This window comes from Meleagris gallopavo, chromosome 4 (assembly GCF_905368555.1).
Source record: "Meleagris gallopavo chromosome 4, MGAL_WU_HG_1.1, whole genome shotgun sequence".
In the NCBI taxonomy this organism is placed as follows: domain Eukaryota; kingdom Metazoa; phylum Chordata; class Aves; order Galliformes; family Phasianidae; genus Meleagris; species Meleagris gallopavo.
The window spans coordinates 12,860,423-12,877,853 of NC_139407.1; the positions used below are offsets into that span (position 1 = coordinate 12,860,423).

A 17,431-nucleotide genomic window follows, 5' to 3' on the forward strand; every position below is an offset into this window, starting at 1 on the left:
AAATTCAAGTAGCAATTGCTTAATTACTGATAAAAATGCATCCTGAAGATGTTTTATATCACGTTAGTCAATACATTAATTATATGTAAATAACATTATTTTACTTTTTACTGACAATATATATAAAAGTATGTATAAAACTGGTATTCAAATACCACTACAATATGTAATATGTAGTCCAGGTTAATTCAACAGAGAAAGTGGAAACAGAAAGTGTGTGTACATAATTGCAATTCCTTTCATCCAATTTCTTTGAATTACTGAGAAGAAAAAAAAGGACTATACTAGATCATAAATAGGTCTAGATGAAACCTTGAGAGGCCACGTTGTCCATCTTTTCATCCTCAGGCAATTATAATTAATTATTTTTGAAAGTTGTTTCTTAACCTTTTTATTTTAAAATCTTCACTACTGTGTTTCTACAAAATTACCCATCCCAATCACTAGGTCTTCCTAGCATCTGGGCTGCTTTTGTTGTAGCTGGAACCCACTTCCTGTCCTATTCAGACTGAAAACAAACAGCAGCTGCCCCCCTTTAAATGTCTCATTGTGTAGGAATAGATTTTACCTCATGGACAGAAAGATCAATTCCCACCAGCACCTTCTAACCATTTTTCCCCTCCTGCAATAGGCCACACAGATCACACACCTCCACCAAGTCTGGCAGGGTAGCCTACTGGAACAAGAAGTGTACAATAGAAATGAAGTACATTTTCCCTGCCAGCCAAAATCCCCACCAGGCAAAAGCATCAGACCTGCCACTGACATTTCTCCCCTTGTTCCTCTTTTCTCCAAAGTAAACAACCTAAAATCTCCATATTTGTATCATTGGTCTCATTTTCTTGACCTCTGGTCATTTTCCTCTGGACTTCAGCAGATTTGTCCATATCTTACTTGAAGTTTATTTCAACAGCTCCAGAAAAAGTTCAGAGTAGATATTCAAACTATTTTTTTTTTTTTTTCGATACAATTAAGGTTGGCTATAGAACAAGCAGACCACAGATATCTAAAGGAACTTCCTGATCCATAAACCCAGATGCCTGCATTATTTAACTACTGCTATATCCAACAGATTACCACAAATACACATTTGACTGAATGGGGATTTTTTTTTTCCTTCAGTCAGACAAGGACTTTCTTGTTACGCAGCTTGGCACAATTTTACAGCAAATCTTTCAAGAAAACCAAGGATCTACATCCTAAATCTTAAAAGTTTTGCTATACTAGGCAAGCAGCTTATCATTAAAAATCTGAATTACTAGGTACCTACTTCTGAATTTGGCTAGTAATTGCTCTTGGACATCATTTACCTTGCTAATAATGTGACATGAAATCTATCCTACACAAAAGTAACTTTGCCAGTTTGGCAGCAACTTAACTCCTTGTAATTTTTGAAACCCCATCTATTAGATGGAGAAATATAAAGCAATGCAAAGCATATGTAAAAAAAACTTACTGGGTTACAGGGTGTCTTAAGCATGCATATGTTAGGCAGCCTGTTTCAATAAACACAAGTTGCTTCACCTCTGAGACTGCCTCAATCTCCCATGACTTCCTTATAAGCAAAATTGAGAAATGAAGATGAGATTAGGTTACAATAACGTGAGAGTACCCAGGCTGGAAATCCATATTCCAACAGCAGTTATCAATAGCTCACTGTCAAACGGGGAAGACATGGTAATGGGGTCTGCCCTGCATCTAATACCAGTCAATAATCTCATTAATGACCTGGCATAGGAGGTGCAGTAATAAAACTCCAGATGACACTACAAAGGCAACAAGCTGTTCAGAAGAAAGGATGAGAATTTCAGCCTATCCTTAAAAACTCTAAGCATGGTACAAAAGAAATTACAGAAGTACTACACTTGGAAAACAGAAAACAAATGCAAAAAGGAACACTGATAGAACTATATTGTTGCAATTATAATGCCAAACCAATTTAGTGCAACAGGTTTGCTACAAAGCCAGAAATATTAACTGCTTCTGAAAAAGTATGAACAAACCTACTTATTAGTCAAAGAAAAACAGCAACAAAAGAAGAGACAGACTTAACTTCTGTATATTTTGGAGTTTAAGACTGGTCCCAAACAAAACCGTTTTTCTATTAAACATTACCAAGCTCTCAATGTCCGATTTTTATGTAACATTAACAAAACTAACAAATCCTAACAAGGATTATAAACACTAGCAGTGTAAATTAAGAAGCACTTAAATGAGTTAAGGATCATGCCTGTCCATTACTTAGAAGGTACTAAATAGTACTTTCACAGAATTAAAACACATTTAATAATTTTCAGAGCAGAAGATTTAATTTAAAGACACTCAATACTGTAAAGACATGAGTGCTAATCTAACTAGTAAATAATAATGATCAAGGCACTAGCAAAATTCCAAAGAACCTTTATTTTGCATTGCTTAAATAAATGAATAGGGAAGAAGCAAAATTCCAAAGAACCTTTCTTTTGCATTGCTTAAATAAATGAATAGGGAAGAAGTAGAAAATGAAATTTTATGCAACACACCACCTCTTGGAATGAGAAGTTCAAAAGTTCAACCAAACTACAGTTGCAGTTAGTTATACTACAGTGCAGCGTTAGTTTCTCACTCTGATCACCAACCCAAGGCCTTCACAGGTTACTGACAAAGACTGGATATGACCACACATATGCTTTGGTTTTCTCTGTGGAAGTTTGGTACCAACCAACAAGAGCTGCTTCCTAAGCTAACTCATGTTAGCTCACCTTGAAACATGTGATGCCTCCAACCAAGATTAACAATAATCTTATGACAAGGGCCACTAGTTTACATTTGCTCCCATCACACAAGAAGCAAGGAGAAACTATTATCATTTCTTGTAAGTTATCAACTCAGTGCTTCTAAATACTCAACATTCTTGCAGCTGGAACGGGAATAAAATCCTTGTTCTTCCTGCATGTTCCTCCTTCTGTGCAATGAAATAGAATAAACAGCATATACTTTGGACTGACAATTTCAAGATCGAAAGTAACATCCAAAATCCTTTCTATTTGTATTAATGGATGCATTAAACTGGTAGGTTTTCATCAGCTGTTGAAGTAGCAACAGAAGCCTAGAGAGCTTACAGTAAAATTAAAATAATATATATATATTTTAAAACATTTTAGTCATTTTAAACATTTAAAAAAGATTTTTTTTCCAAAATGCTGGTTGCATTCAGTTTCCATTGGAATATAACAGAAAAGATAACAGCTATGAAAATATTTAGTTACAGTATTTTGTACAAGGAGACTACTCCAGTCAACCTAAATACTCACTCAGACCTTTCCTAGTTGTACAATGCTCGAGTACTCCTCCAAAAGTAATGCCTCCCATTTTATTCTCAACGCAGTTCCTCTGGAGACGTATTCTTTATCCCTTATCTATTTACTCCTCATCGTAAAACTAGATTTTGACCCTTCTGGATCTGAATTAGCATCCTCCTTCCATTTGTCATAACTAATCAAGGGCCATAGCAGAAAATACCCAAAAATGAGGTTGACGTTCAGATCTGAAACTACATAGCACAATATTGACTTGTAACTGCAGCATCCTTAGTTAAACTGGACAGAAACGTGAAGAGAATATGTATGAGTCTTACTGGTTAAAAAGCAATACCAGTTTCTATTGAGTTTTCAACAGCTTAAAACTTCTGGGGAGGAGCAAAATGACAATGAAAAACATATCTATATCACAAAGGTTCCCCTTTTTCCATTAGATGTGGGTCTACAACCATAGATCAAATAAATACAGATGCAGTACAGAACATGTTAAGACCATTCAGGAAAGTTTTTACCTTGATATCAGAAGTGTCACGCTGACTGTTGCGCCACGCTCTTGAAATAGATGAAAAGGTTCTATCTGCATGATCAAACTTCCCACCTTGTAGATTTAGGAAAAGGGTTGTAAAGGGTTCCTAAAATGTTTTAAAAACAATAATTAAAAACAGCAACATACTTCTTAAGCAATTTTAGGAATTCTTTCATTATTTTCTGGTTAGGTTAATAATGGTGCTGTTCTTCTGGAAGATACACGCTTAATCAAAGAAAAGTTTGTTCTATTATCCAAGAGTGAGAAATAGAAAATTATGTTTATTTCTTCAATCAATTATTTAATTTCTATTCTATGCACATAAATACAGATACAGAAAAGCAAATGCATATGAAATAAATATTCAAAGTCTGGGGGAGAAGCCACAATTAATTGCTTTCAAAAATATGAAAAAGTTCAATATTCCTTAGATTTTCTTAAAAGGAGCATGTAATACGTTTTATTTTGTTAAAGGTAGTCTATTACTATAGATGGCAGCATTAAATACTGATAGCTTTATGACTGTTATTGTTAAATATGTAATTTGTGATTTAGGAAAGAAAAACGTTTGAGATTTTAAAGCCTCCTCTTAGTTAAAGAACACTTAAGCACTTATTAGTGGATAATTGCTTGAAATTAGCTAAGTGCTATAAATTACTTCAAGGATTTATGTATGCTTGTACCATTCTAACAAGCTTTAATTAATGATGTAGTGCTAATGCCTTCCCAAAGAAATTACTTTCTAAGAGATAAATTGCCTTTCAATCTTATGGAAAAATACTTAGTTTAATCAATATATTACCAATACGTAGCGTCTCAAAAGTAACTTGCATACAAATTGCAACAAATTTAAAAAGAATAAATTATTTATATCATAAAGTCTCAGAAAATAATTCATTTATTATCATTAGGAAGTGAAAATGAAATACCTTCATAAGAAACCACAAACGTTTGGTGTATAGTTCATTTAGAATATATGCAAGGGAGGAAAGTTAACTATGTTTAAAGTAGCATAAGAAAATACACTAAAAAGTAATTGTTAAGGAGAAAAAGTTCTGCTGATTAGAGAAGTCCATACAGTAAATATTAAAGCTTTCTGCTCAAACTACGAAATCAAACTAAGGTCCTGATCACAGATCTTCAAAAAACTTAGTATTCTCCTGTGCCATTGCTTTTAGTTTAATTCATTGCTAGTTATTTTTAATTTTTATTATCATTTAAAAGAAATATATTTTTAAACAATATACTCACGATTCTTAATAACCATGCGAGTGCAAAACTTGCAGTTGAATAATGTGTACCATAATGAAACTTTGGAACTTGATCATCTTCCCATGATTCATATCTCTCAGCAAAGAACGCTGCCCTCTTTGGGTTCAAAGCACCAATAGGCTACAAAGTTTGTAAAAATAAATACGTAAGCAAATAACGATAACAAGATGTATTATCACAACATGCTTCCCATGCTCTTTTTAGCAAGAATTAGTATCACCATGCGTGGAAAATAATGGGTGTGGTATTTTGCAAATGCAGGTGCTGTATTTTGTAAGCAGCTGTATAATCTCTCTATTTCCCACCAGAATCCCAAGCACACAAACAAAACTGATTGGAGAAACAAAAGCTTCTTTTACATCCATATAGGCATAATTTGTTTTTACTACTGATTATAGATGATCACCGAAACTCAGTTCGCAAAATGTCTTGGACAAAGACGCATTAACTTGTGTGCTTGGGAGGGAGAAGGGGGTTGAGTGTGATAACCAAACACATCTTTGGAAGTTTTAGGGGGGGGGAAATAGCAAGTAAAAGGGTGGAAGAATATTACCAGTGCAGATTTTTGGTATTACTGTTCTCGTTTGTATGCTTTCTATTTACCATCTCAAGACAAATGTTACTTAATGAATAAAACCTGAAACACTGCAGTAGGCAAATAAAATAGCTGAATATTGATACAAAAATGTGGATATAAGATATACAAATAGCCTATGTATGATTTGGAGAAAAAAAAAAAAAAAAACTTTCACCAACATAGGTAAGCAATGAACAAAGACTGACAAAGACGTAAGAAAATTAATGCTTTGGTATCAACAGCCATGCATTTCCTGAGCAGAATTTGACATAAGGCATATGGAAAAACGAGTACATTTCACATTCAGCGCTGAGAAACCCAAAAGTTAATATAGCTGCTGCACATGTATAACGCTATAAGTGGTTTAAAACAACTTCTTATATATGTGCAGAACAAATATATAATACCATTTTGTGTATGCATGGAAAACATTATTTGTATATTATTAAAAGAAATTATGCCCATCTGAAAAGACTATGAAAGTCCTGAAGTGTAACTTGAAAATGCGCAAAATGATTTTCTTATTTCTGTATTGCAAAAATAAATAAATATACTACAAGGCAAGAAGAAACTTTAGAAGTATCCAAACACAATCAAAAACCTAGTTAGTAATTCAAGCACAGTTCAAACAAAAAACTATTGTGCTATTCTAGTTATTACTTTTCACATATCTGCTTTTTTGTAGCTCACATGAAATTTGGTATAGCAGCTTCAAAGTACTTTCTCCTCAAGGATAGAGTACATCTATGAATGACCTAAGATCTTATCTTACGTTTTTTACTTAAAGCGGCTTTCAAATTGCAGTAGAATAAAGAAAACATCTTAGGTTAATTACTATTTTTGCAGTTCACTAATTTGAAATATAACCCTTTAAAACAAGTAGTTCCTGTATAAAAGGATTTTTATCTGATTTAACAAATTTATTCCAGGGAAGAACGAAACTGACTCTAAGAAGTCTTTTTGTTCCAAGAACCATTTTAGAATCTCCATATGTACTGATTTTCCCTAAAGACTTGGCTATGCTTGAGGGGGAGAAAAAGAAGAAAGAAGGTCATCATTAGACAAATTATATGAATTAAAATAGGAACAGTGTTGTGATGTATCGCTCTGTAACAATTTATGCTTTCTCTTTATCTGCCTCTATTTTTATTACTCTCCAAATGAGTATGGCTCAAATCAATAGTTATAAAATTACATTCCTTGAATATAAAGCTAAACACAATTAGAATTGATTTCATTTTATTTTCAGAAGAAAGAAAATAATAATGGCATCACACAGAGATCCATATAGCCAGAACCCACAGTATTGATTTTGGCTGTTATTGTTACAGTTGGTTTCTGAAGCCCACAACAGGACAACTATCAAGACATGTCACATTTATATGCAAGCAAATAAAAAAAAATCCCCAAATGAAAGAAAGCTTAGGGAAAAAAAAAAGAACCATGGAGCTGTGCACTGACAATGATACACTATCAGCTTACTCAGAGAAGTTACAGTGGGAATACACACATTGAATTATACATTACACGAATGCACTGATTTATTGTGGTAATAACATCCACCTCATTAAAAGATTCTGCTTTGCTGCAGTTGGAAGACTACATATTGTTTACTGCTATAAATTAATGGCAACACACAGAAGACTGTAGGACCCTTCTAACAATAGATCTGTAATGACAGTGCTGTATATCACAGCTTCCCCAGCAGCTTCATAATAAAATGGAGACAATGTATTGGGCTAATACATTCTACCAGGCAGGCCCATATTTTTCTGACAACTGCTTTTAAGGATGAGGTGATTCTAGTGTATTAAACTGCACTGTAAACAGTTAACTGAGCTTGAGCTACAAAAAATAAGCACAAATAAGCATTATTTGAATATCCTCTGACTTCTAATTTAGTAAAAGATTCAATTGAAACGTTGTAATTATTTTTTTTGTTCCAAAACTAACAGGGACTCATGATTACATTCTCTCCTCTGTGGATGAACAGCAAGGGAGATGAGTAAATTGAAACTATGCTAGATGTAGCTGTGGGACTAGAAATTTGCACTACTCAACATGGTTTCCCTTTGCCTCAGACTACTGAGGAAACACAGGCTAAAAACCTTCACATCCATAAATTTCAGACTATATTTTCTTTACAGCAACTCTTTTAAGATAAGAAAATCAGGTATTAGCTCAAAATAATTATTTACTTCGGGGGAAAAAAAGGTAGACAAAAATTCTAACAAGCAAAAACAGTGGATGACATTACATAAGTCAAGACAAAAGAAGTCACAGCTACGAAGCTATCAAACTGTACTGAAAAAATGACTAACTCATATGGTTTTCAAGTACATCTGAATGATGGAAAATGGTCCAAAACGTAGAAAGAAATGGTGAATGGAAGTTTTTGTTTTCTTTGTTTTCTCAAGTGCTGAATAAAGTGAGCCTCAGACTTTGTACCAATCTATAGTATCAATTTCTTTGACATGGAACAAAGAATTGTTTGTTGAAAAATAACTGAGAAACACACTGATCTACCGCTGTTAAATATGTCCAGGAACTATGGTGTATGGTTATACTTGCTGGTCCTTAATCTTATTTGGTGCCAGACAAACTGAAACAGTGGCACATTTTGCCTCCATTTTCAAAAGAGGCCCTGTTGCACCATCAAACACCTCTAACACTGACAAGCAGAACTTCTACTGCTCTTCTAAACAGGGCAGAATCTCTCCTGGACTTAGCCACATGTGTTCAAGAACAAAGACACTGCTAAAAAAGGAATATGCACATTTGGGAAAACTGCTAATTAGCTAACATAAGCAGAGCAAAAGTGTGCAAAAATACCATCCCTAAAAATTTGTATTACAAAACTTCACCATGACAAAAAAATGTAACTTCTTAGCCAATTAACTTTTATAGCTCATCACTTTTTAAATGACTTAATTTTAAACATAGCTTCTCTCTCACATACAAAACTGTGAACTGACAGCTGATAAATTCCTCATATATTCCATTTTAAGGTATTTCTTCCAGCCTTAACATGCCCTGCCCACTTTATCAGCATATTTTAAGACATTAATATCTGAAATTTATTCAGTGTTCCACTGTTAGTAGTCTCATTATTACAAATAAGCCAAGTGCTGTACACTCTTTCGCAATCTATCCACAACTGCATTTTTTAAGAATTGCTTTTTAGTTACCGTACGTATTACTAGCACATAATTAACTCCCAGAAGCAGCCAGCATTTGTAATATTGTTAGAGTTTCCTGTTTATTTAAGTTAAACTTCTTTTTCCCAGACAGAAACATAAAGACAAGATGCAAAGTTTTAATTGCAACTCAACCTTATTAATGTTTGTCATTTGGGAAATATCTGGAAAGAGATTCATATAATAAAAATCACTAATCTTCCATCTGTAGTTTTTGTTTTTGAGAAAGGACACCATATGACATACTCCCTCCAAAATTCTTCTCATTCATTGCTAAAACACAGCACTCTTGCTCTCAAATAGCCAACTACTGTTTTCTTAAAAATGCTATCCTGCAACTCCTTCAACTACTTTAGAGGACGTTTTACCTTTAACCCACATTTAACCCAAAGTCATTGAAGAACTGTACCCAAAAGAAAACACAACCACCTGCTGAACAGTTTGAACTCCCTGCACTGATCTGTCAAACAGATCCTTGAGCTGCTCTGGGAAAAACTTAAAAGCAAGAAAACAAATTATCTACCAAGGAGAAAACAAACCCTTACCAATTCAGCTCTGAAAGAGTGGGTTTGTAGTTGATGTCCACATCCTACAACCAAAACCGAGCTAAGATGGGGAATCCATGAACTCAAACATCAAAATTTGGCAGAAGCCAGCGGACATAACTTGACAGAAACTTTGTAATCTGCCCCAGTAAGCATTTAGATAACATACTATCTTCACTGCTCTATTTTCAAATTAAACTGCTCCCAAAGTGATGCCTCCTGTTATATTCTGCTGGCCCATGGCATCAGAGGCAGATGTTGATAGTATGACAGTAGAAGTTGATGCTTCCTATCAATATTCCATGACACTTTGTTGCCGTACAACAGACGGCAGCAGACGGACAGTATAACAAAATGGCATCTGACACGAATAGTGTATGCAATAAAGTTGTGTCAATTCATTGCTTAATGCAGAAAAAATGGCACACGTTGAAATTTACTTATGCTTGCTGAATATCGAGAGACACCAAATAGTGCATTGAGCAGGGTAAAGTAGAGGAATATGCATTTCAGCAGTGGTGACAGAGCAGTGGGTCACCTCCGCTGATGCAGATTTTTACAAGCATGGCATACAGGCTCTCGTGATTGCTAGTGAAAATGCATAGCTAATGGTGATAATGATGTTGAAAAATAGTGTTCTGTAGTTGAGAATTTGTTCTATTAAACAGTACTATAGTGCTCTTTGTTGGAGTTTCTGTGGAAACTCATAGGAGGCTTTACTTTTAGAGATACATACACACAATCCTTAATGTTATTGTAAATTATATTTCAGTCACTCATTACACTGTTTTTGAGAGCCTCAACATAAGCAGCTACTCAAATTTCATGTGGTTTCTTAGAGAAATAAGAAATCCTACAGTTATAAACTTTTTGTATATACCATATTGAAACTGTGTAATAGTCATTAACACTAGTGAGTGTACTCTATAATTTTTTACATCAAGATATGAAATCAGAAAAATGTATATAACTGCACTGGGTTCACTTCCAATCACTAAGGTTAACATACATCTCCAGTGGACTTTTGAGTAGCCGTCCTCTAGACATTTCTTAATGTTCCATCTAGTTAAGTTTCTTGATAGGTCATTACACTCATGCTTAGAATTCTAATCCATTACTCTGAACACAGACATCTCAAACAATTACAGCACTTGAAAATTCGCAAGGATAAAGGAATCAAATAGGACGAAAATGTAAAAAGTTCTGAGGAATAGCTCCTCTTGTTATAATGTAGGCCCGAAGTTAAATCATCTGCAGGTATAGAAAGGAGTTGCAAAAAAGCAAGAAAGACTTCATATGACTTCAGAGAGTAGATTAAATTAAAAATGCCATAATTATTCAAATTACAAAACAAAGACATCTGCATGTTCTCATATAATTAAATTGAAATCATTGCTGATGGAAGCAATACAAAACATGCACAAATGGATTAAGAAAAAAATACCACAAGACCACCAGTCGCCATTGAACACTGTGCAAAGTGTTCTTCCAGATTATGAAGTCTTTAAACTTCTGCCTGTCAGATATGACAGGTTATCTGAAGGGAAGGATGATGCTTTGTGTGCTCTCCTTCTTTTCTTCTTTCACTAGGTTCTTGTTACTGGCTATTCACAGAGGCACGATATTGAGCAGGATGAACTTCAGGACTGGCCCTTCTCTTACAATTTCATATTAAAATACTCAATATCTCTTGATAAACATCTTGGTGAGCATGACTGCAACAAAAGCTAGACAAGGGCACTCGAGTACAGCAAACTTGCAGTTATTCTGACATGCAAATGAATTTTTCACTAAGATATATCTTTAATTTATTTACACTACTGGCCACCAGCCACCTCACTTAATACTTGCACACACAGCTTAGGATGCAAACAACTATTTCCCAGCAACTATTTTATCTAAGTGACAAGTAGAATTAGCAGACTGTGATCAGCATTTTGATCATGTATAGAGTCTGTGGGCATTTCATGATGCACTGCATATGGAATAAAATACCATAATCCTCTTATCTCTTAGTTTCTAAAATAAATTTAATTAAAGGTATGTGTCCAAAAACCACTGAGCTTTTTTTTTTTTTTTTTTTAAATAAACATACTGCTTAAAAAACCAGTTGATTCTCTTTACAAGCTTTCTCTGAAATTACTTTCTCAAAAAACATACCTGATCACATTATGTTATCAGAATTTTTTTTTTTTCTGGACTCAGTTCTCTATTTTATGGAAACCAAAAAATCAAAAAAGGTGTTGGAAAAAAGCAGAAATTAGTTGCATTCAAGTATTTGGAGGAGTATTTGTGGGCATATTTATATGCACTTGAAATTACCACAGTTAATTTTAGGATTTTTAAAGAGCTCACAACATACCTCAGAGACAAGAATAGACAGTAGCAAAACCTGACCTAAAAGTGTCTAACAACTACAGCTTCTGTCTATACAAATACTAACAACAGCGCAAAGTACAGAAGATTCCCAAAGTCCAAAGTTAATAAATGGATTATAAGTAAATCTTAAGCACAAAAAAATGAACAAAAACTATGTTTAGCAATGACTAAATTCACAAGATACATCTTAGGCCACCTAAATTCTTCAAAGAACTTGAATTTAAAGGAAAAAATCCCGCGGTTCCTTTTTTTTGTCTTCACAGTTACTGCTAACAGTAGTATGAAATGCCATAAATTACTTAACAGATTCCAAAACTAAACACTGTCTAGAAACAATGCACAACTGAATTGCAAACCTGCAAACTAATTAAGAACACACATGCTTTTATGTAAGGTTTAATTAATCGTTCAGGAAAACTTAATGTTTCATGCACTGCGTAGTTGAGATCGGATTACACTGTTATACCACATGGAAGGTAAACTGAAGTGAGTTATTATGCTTTGTAGTCTTCCAAAAGGTCAGGGAGAAAGGATGTTGTACGTCCCTGTGAATCAGGAGGAGAAATCAAACTGTTTGCCAGAATTGAAGAGGGTATGGCATTGCAGTTGCATTACGCACAAAAGAACCCAGGTAGCCAAAAGCAACTGTTTGCATATACAGTCCACGATATCAAGTGCAAGAAATCTCTGCATCATCATCTACTTATTAAAAATCATGAAAATAAGAAAATCCCTTTATGGATTTCCAGAAACAGTATCTAGGGAAAAGCCACATGCACTTGAATCACGGCTGCTGATTCTGAAAACACTGTCTTCCCTTCAAAGGTGATACTCCTCTGTCAACAGAAGGCACTGTCTCAGAAATCAACAGCCACCACACTCAACACCAGATCTATACAAAACAATCAGAAATAAAAACATTCCTTAACACTTGTACTAAAATCACAGAACTAGAAGCTAAAAAGCTGACACAAATTCATATTTTATACAGATTAAGCATAAACAAAATAAACGTCCATCATGTGCAAGCATCAAGCCCTACAAACAGAACACTAGAAGGCTATAAAAATGAGATGCTAGCTGCAAATATTGGTTACTTAAGTAAAAGGAGAAATTGGATAGAGTTTAGCACTCAAATCAGGAATCCTCCATGTGCTGTGAAACATTTTACATTTCCTCTTCCTGTTTGCTTTTGTCTGGCTTTATATATAAACTGCTCTCTTTGGCTATTGGTAAACCAAGAATACATTATGTACTCAGAAACAGTATAATGAATTATTTACTCATCTGTAGTAGGGATGCTTTGACTCTGTGGTTTTGTAATAGTCATAATAGTCTGATTGATAACAACCAAAGCTGGTGACTTAGAGTAACAGAGTGGTATAGAAGAATGGAGTCTGCCATTCTTTTTGGCTGAGCAGCACATGTTCTCTCCTCTTATATGCTAAAATTAAGTAGATTTAGCAACTGTGTCAGTGTCCTTAACTCCTTAACTGTTTCGCAGACTGCAATTTGGAGCTATGTAGTACCAGAAAGAGCCATGGCAAAATTCTCAGAATTTACAACAGCATTATGTTTACAAAAAAATGGAGAGGGAAAAAAAAAAAAGAGAGAAAGAAATAGAAGACAGACAGAGGGCTGGAGAAAAAGAAGAGGAAATAATATGGCAATGGAGGCAGTGAAAAGAGTGAGAAGGAGAGTTAATATAAGACAGAGACTTACATTCTCAGAAAAGCACAGGATGCCTTTCTCCCTCCTCCAAAGTATCTTAGGAAGAAGGTCTGTTTGCTACTCTTTTTCACAACTTTTTTGTAAAAGCAAATTTGGTGCTAGTTAAGCCCCCAAAAAAGCAATGTAATAAAACCCATCATAATATTAGAAGAGGTTAGATGAAATTAAGGGCAATAGAATCATCTCCAATTTCTCACTACTTCCCACTAGCAATTTTTCTTTGTTTATTCTTTTCTACACATATTTTTAGTTTCGCTATTTGAATGTTTTTATAAACCAGAAGTTGCCTTTAAAGTAAAGTCTAGCACTACTGTAATCAGACAAAAAAACTATTTAGACTAGACATAAAATACACAGTAATTTAAAGTCATAAAACAACGTCACATCAATGAAAGCATTGACCTTGAAGTATTAAGCTGAGTATATAAACTCGTAAAATTAGTACAGCTAAAGCATAGCAACAGTTGTATAGACAAGATGTTTCCCCAGCAAACTGACAAATTGTTTATGACAGCTTAGCAAACCCAGAAACCATATACAAAGATGGAAAAAAAAAACCTCACTTCCAGAAGTGATCATATGTAACAATGACTTCAGAAAATAGCAGTAATTTGTTACTGGTCTGGCACATAAAAAAAAAAAAACCATGTGCATGATTACGATGGGAAAGACCAAGAAACTTGTGATGCTGAACATTTTCTCTCTAATGGGAAGGAAACAAATTATGAAAAACTGTAAAACAGGAGAACCATAGAGTGATACACTCCCACATGCCCTCTCTCACCCTAGTGATCCAGATTTCTTTAACAATATGATGTTGGTCACTTGGGAAGTACTGTCCCATAACTATTTCCTATTTATTACAACAAAAAGCACAATAACACCATTTGACAAAGAAAAATTCTCAGCTATAAAACACTTTTTTTTTCCACCAACATCATCACAACTATTCGCTATGCATTTTCAACAGCAATCAACAAAAGCCTGTATTTCTATATGCTCAAAAAAATCTGCATCAGCAGAAGTAACTCACTACTGCTGTTACCACTGCTGAAATGCACTACCCACTGTCTCACTGTGCTCATATCCATTCTTTGGTCTCCATCAACATTCAGCAAGTGCTGATGAATGTAACAGAGTATTGGTAGGAAGGTTCAACCTTTAATGCCATCCCACACCAACATCCACCCCTGACATCACGGGCAAACAGAATAAAATAGGAAGCATTGCTTTTCAGAGTAGCCCTTGTATATTTATTGCTCTTTTAGTGCTCTGAATGCACTTTTCTTTCGTGTTTTTTCAATAAAAATTCACTTTTTTTTTTTTTTTAATTTACAATACATTGAAGGCACAAATTCCAAAACTTGGCTGCATAATGTGTGAAAAGCTTCCACCTATTTTGAATCTGGTAACTATTTCAGTTTCTTTATTCCAGAATTAAAAAAAAAAATAAAGATACAGCAAACAATTGTTGCCTTATTTTCTTCATATTTCCGTGATTGCCCAAAACGTGTGTAAAATTTCTTTATTTTAATTGCTAATATATTTTAAAGCCAGACACGAGCCCCACAGTTTTCTGTGACCATTTTAAGGGTTATGAACCATGCACAGTTCATTTCCAACTAGAAATCTCTACACATTCGAGTCATTTGAACAAGTGTAGGATGGAGAATAACATCAGATACAAATGAATAACAGCATTTTGAAAGCTCATTGTTAATTACCAGTTACTCTTTTTATCTTTATATTACAAACACTACTGTTCCTTGAGGGAGAGAAGTCTTCCAGTATTGCCAAATTATCATCTTACAATTTTTTTTCTTATGAAAGACAACAGCTACCTGCAAAAAGCAAGATTTTAAAACATCAACTATTTTTCAAACATCCAAAAAATTTTCTTCATTTTTTGATTAAGCTTAAAATAAACCTGAAATGCAAATAAGGAAGAAAAAAACCAGAAAGGTAGTGATGAATGGTATCATCCACTTCCACATGCTTTTTTTATCTACAATACATTGAAGGCACAAATTGATAAATATAATCAGCTAATTGACAAGAAATAAGAAAAAAGAAACTCATAGGATGAAGTGTTACAAAGCACTGGAAACTCCTAAAACATTTAACAAATTCTACCTAAACTATGGATTTAAGAAGGAATGTGGAGATAAATCATCACAAAGATGTACTTAGATGAGGATTCAGTCTCAGCAGGTCTCTGTAGGAGAAATAAGCAACAAAAAAAAAAATGCACGAAAACCACATGCATGAAAATTCAGAAAAAGTCCAAAATTAAATGCTGCATGAGACTTCAAGATATCAGCACAAGAAGTCTACCCTTGAAAATTCGCGTTTGGCTGGCGCGGCCCCTCTCCGTGGTGCTGAAGTGCCCCATCGGACGGATAGACTTGTTCCGCGGGGTGTCTGACCAAGGTGCTGCAAAAACAATCTCGGGAGCCAGGGAATAGGGCACTGCATCACATCGCTTATACAGCCGTGTGACCGTTTGTAGTTTTGTTTCCTCATTTCGGCAAATGTGTCCAAATAAAACAGATCAACCGTCAGAGAAGATAACTGATCACCTCTATTACCCACAGTTGCCCTTGAAGGCAACTGTCTGAGGGTTACTGGCACTGCAGAAGCGTACAAAATCATTTTTTACACCCATTAAGTAGAAAAAAACCTTACATTACTAAAAACAAACTTTTCAGAGGAATATATCAGACTGTAGAGCATTTTAACTGGTACGATTTCCTAGTCTGTGATAAATACTTGGGTCCAAACAAAGAAAGCCTGTTACAATCCAAAGATTATAGCACTGTCCCAGAATGCGAACAAGAGAACTTCATACGCTTGCACAGCTTTCTTTGAAGTGGTACTTCAATCCAGATTTCCCAGAAAACAAGTACAGACCTCACCACAACCTGCTATTTCCTCCTTAGTCCTCTCTCTTTATGAAAGATGACAGACTGGGAAGAAAGACTTTGCTCTCTCATCTAGATTTTGCTTTATAATGGTTTCTTAAAGGGTACCAACACACACATCCCTAAAAATCAAAATACTGATTAGATTACTGCTTCCTGTTTGAACGCTTTCTTTCCCTTCAAAGCTTATTTTAACATGATTATGTCAGATGTCAAGCTCTGAAAACCTCTTTGCACAAGCAGGTCTTTGCACAAGAACTCTAATATACAGCTACAGAAGAGGAAAAATATCCACACCTTCTTTCAGAGTTTATCCTGTCTTGGTTTGGAACGTTTTTAATTAAGCGCTATCTTTTGTTAAAGGTACTGATGATGAATTTACTGCAAGGCAGTAACAAGGAACTTGTTGATTCAGCAATGATAAATGTCGAAGTTTTCAGTGTCCAAACTGCAGTTGCAAATGACTAACGAAGTAAACCATCACTGCTGAATCAATTACGGCTTCATCTCACCTTGTTCTTCTCACCTTCTTTCACTGTCCAATTCTGAAAAACATTCTGTGCTTAGAAGGACACTGAGTAATTCTTGTGAGTTAATTAGCTTTACTTAGCACACTACATTGATTCCTGTGTTGGAACATGAGATGAATAAAATGTTATTTTACATTTCCTACGCAAAAAACATTAATCATAGAATGTCTCTAAGTTTTAACGTCCTGGTAGCCAAACTTGCTATATCTGCAGATGTACAATAGGTGCAGATAAAAACAGCTACTGCTTTCTATCTCTGAGCCAAAAGTAACAAGAAATAAGATGCTCTTTCCCCTCCCTCCCTCCTCACATGGAAAGATATTCAAGCACAAGTTATACATACTGAATTTATGCTCTTGAAATGCACAGCCTGTAACTCAATTGTGACTGATATGCTGAAGAACACTGAACAGTGAAGTACACATTAGAATAAAAAACCTAGTCTGATTTGTCA

The 17,431-nt window shown here is 34.7% G+C and overlaps 1 protein-coding gene across 6 annotated transcripts in view; it reads right to left on the minus strand.

Moving 5' to 3' along the window:
* LRBA (LPS responsive beige-like anchor protein) overlaps window positions 1–17,431 on the minus strand; it is a 367,496-nt gene that overhangs the window by 97,421 nt on the left and 252,644 nt on the right. For all 6 annotated transcript variants that reach the window (XM_085222195.1, XM_085222196.1, XM_085222197.1 and 3 more), the window contains exons 45-46: window positions 5,077–5,217; window positions 3,812–3,931 (exon numbers count right to left, since the gene is read on the minus strand). In XM_085222195.1, coding sequence (XP_085078321.1) covers window positions 3,812–3,931; window positions 5,077–5,217 — 261 coding nt within the window. The remainder of the gene's footprint in view (window positions 1–3,811; window positions 3,932–5,076; window positions 5,218–17,431) is intronic.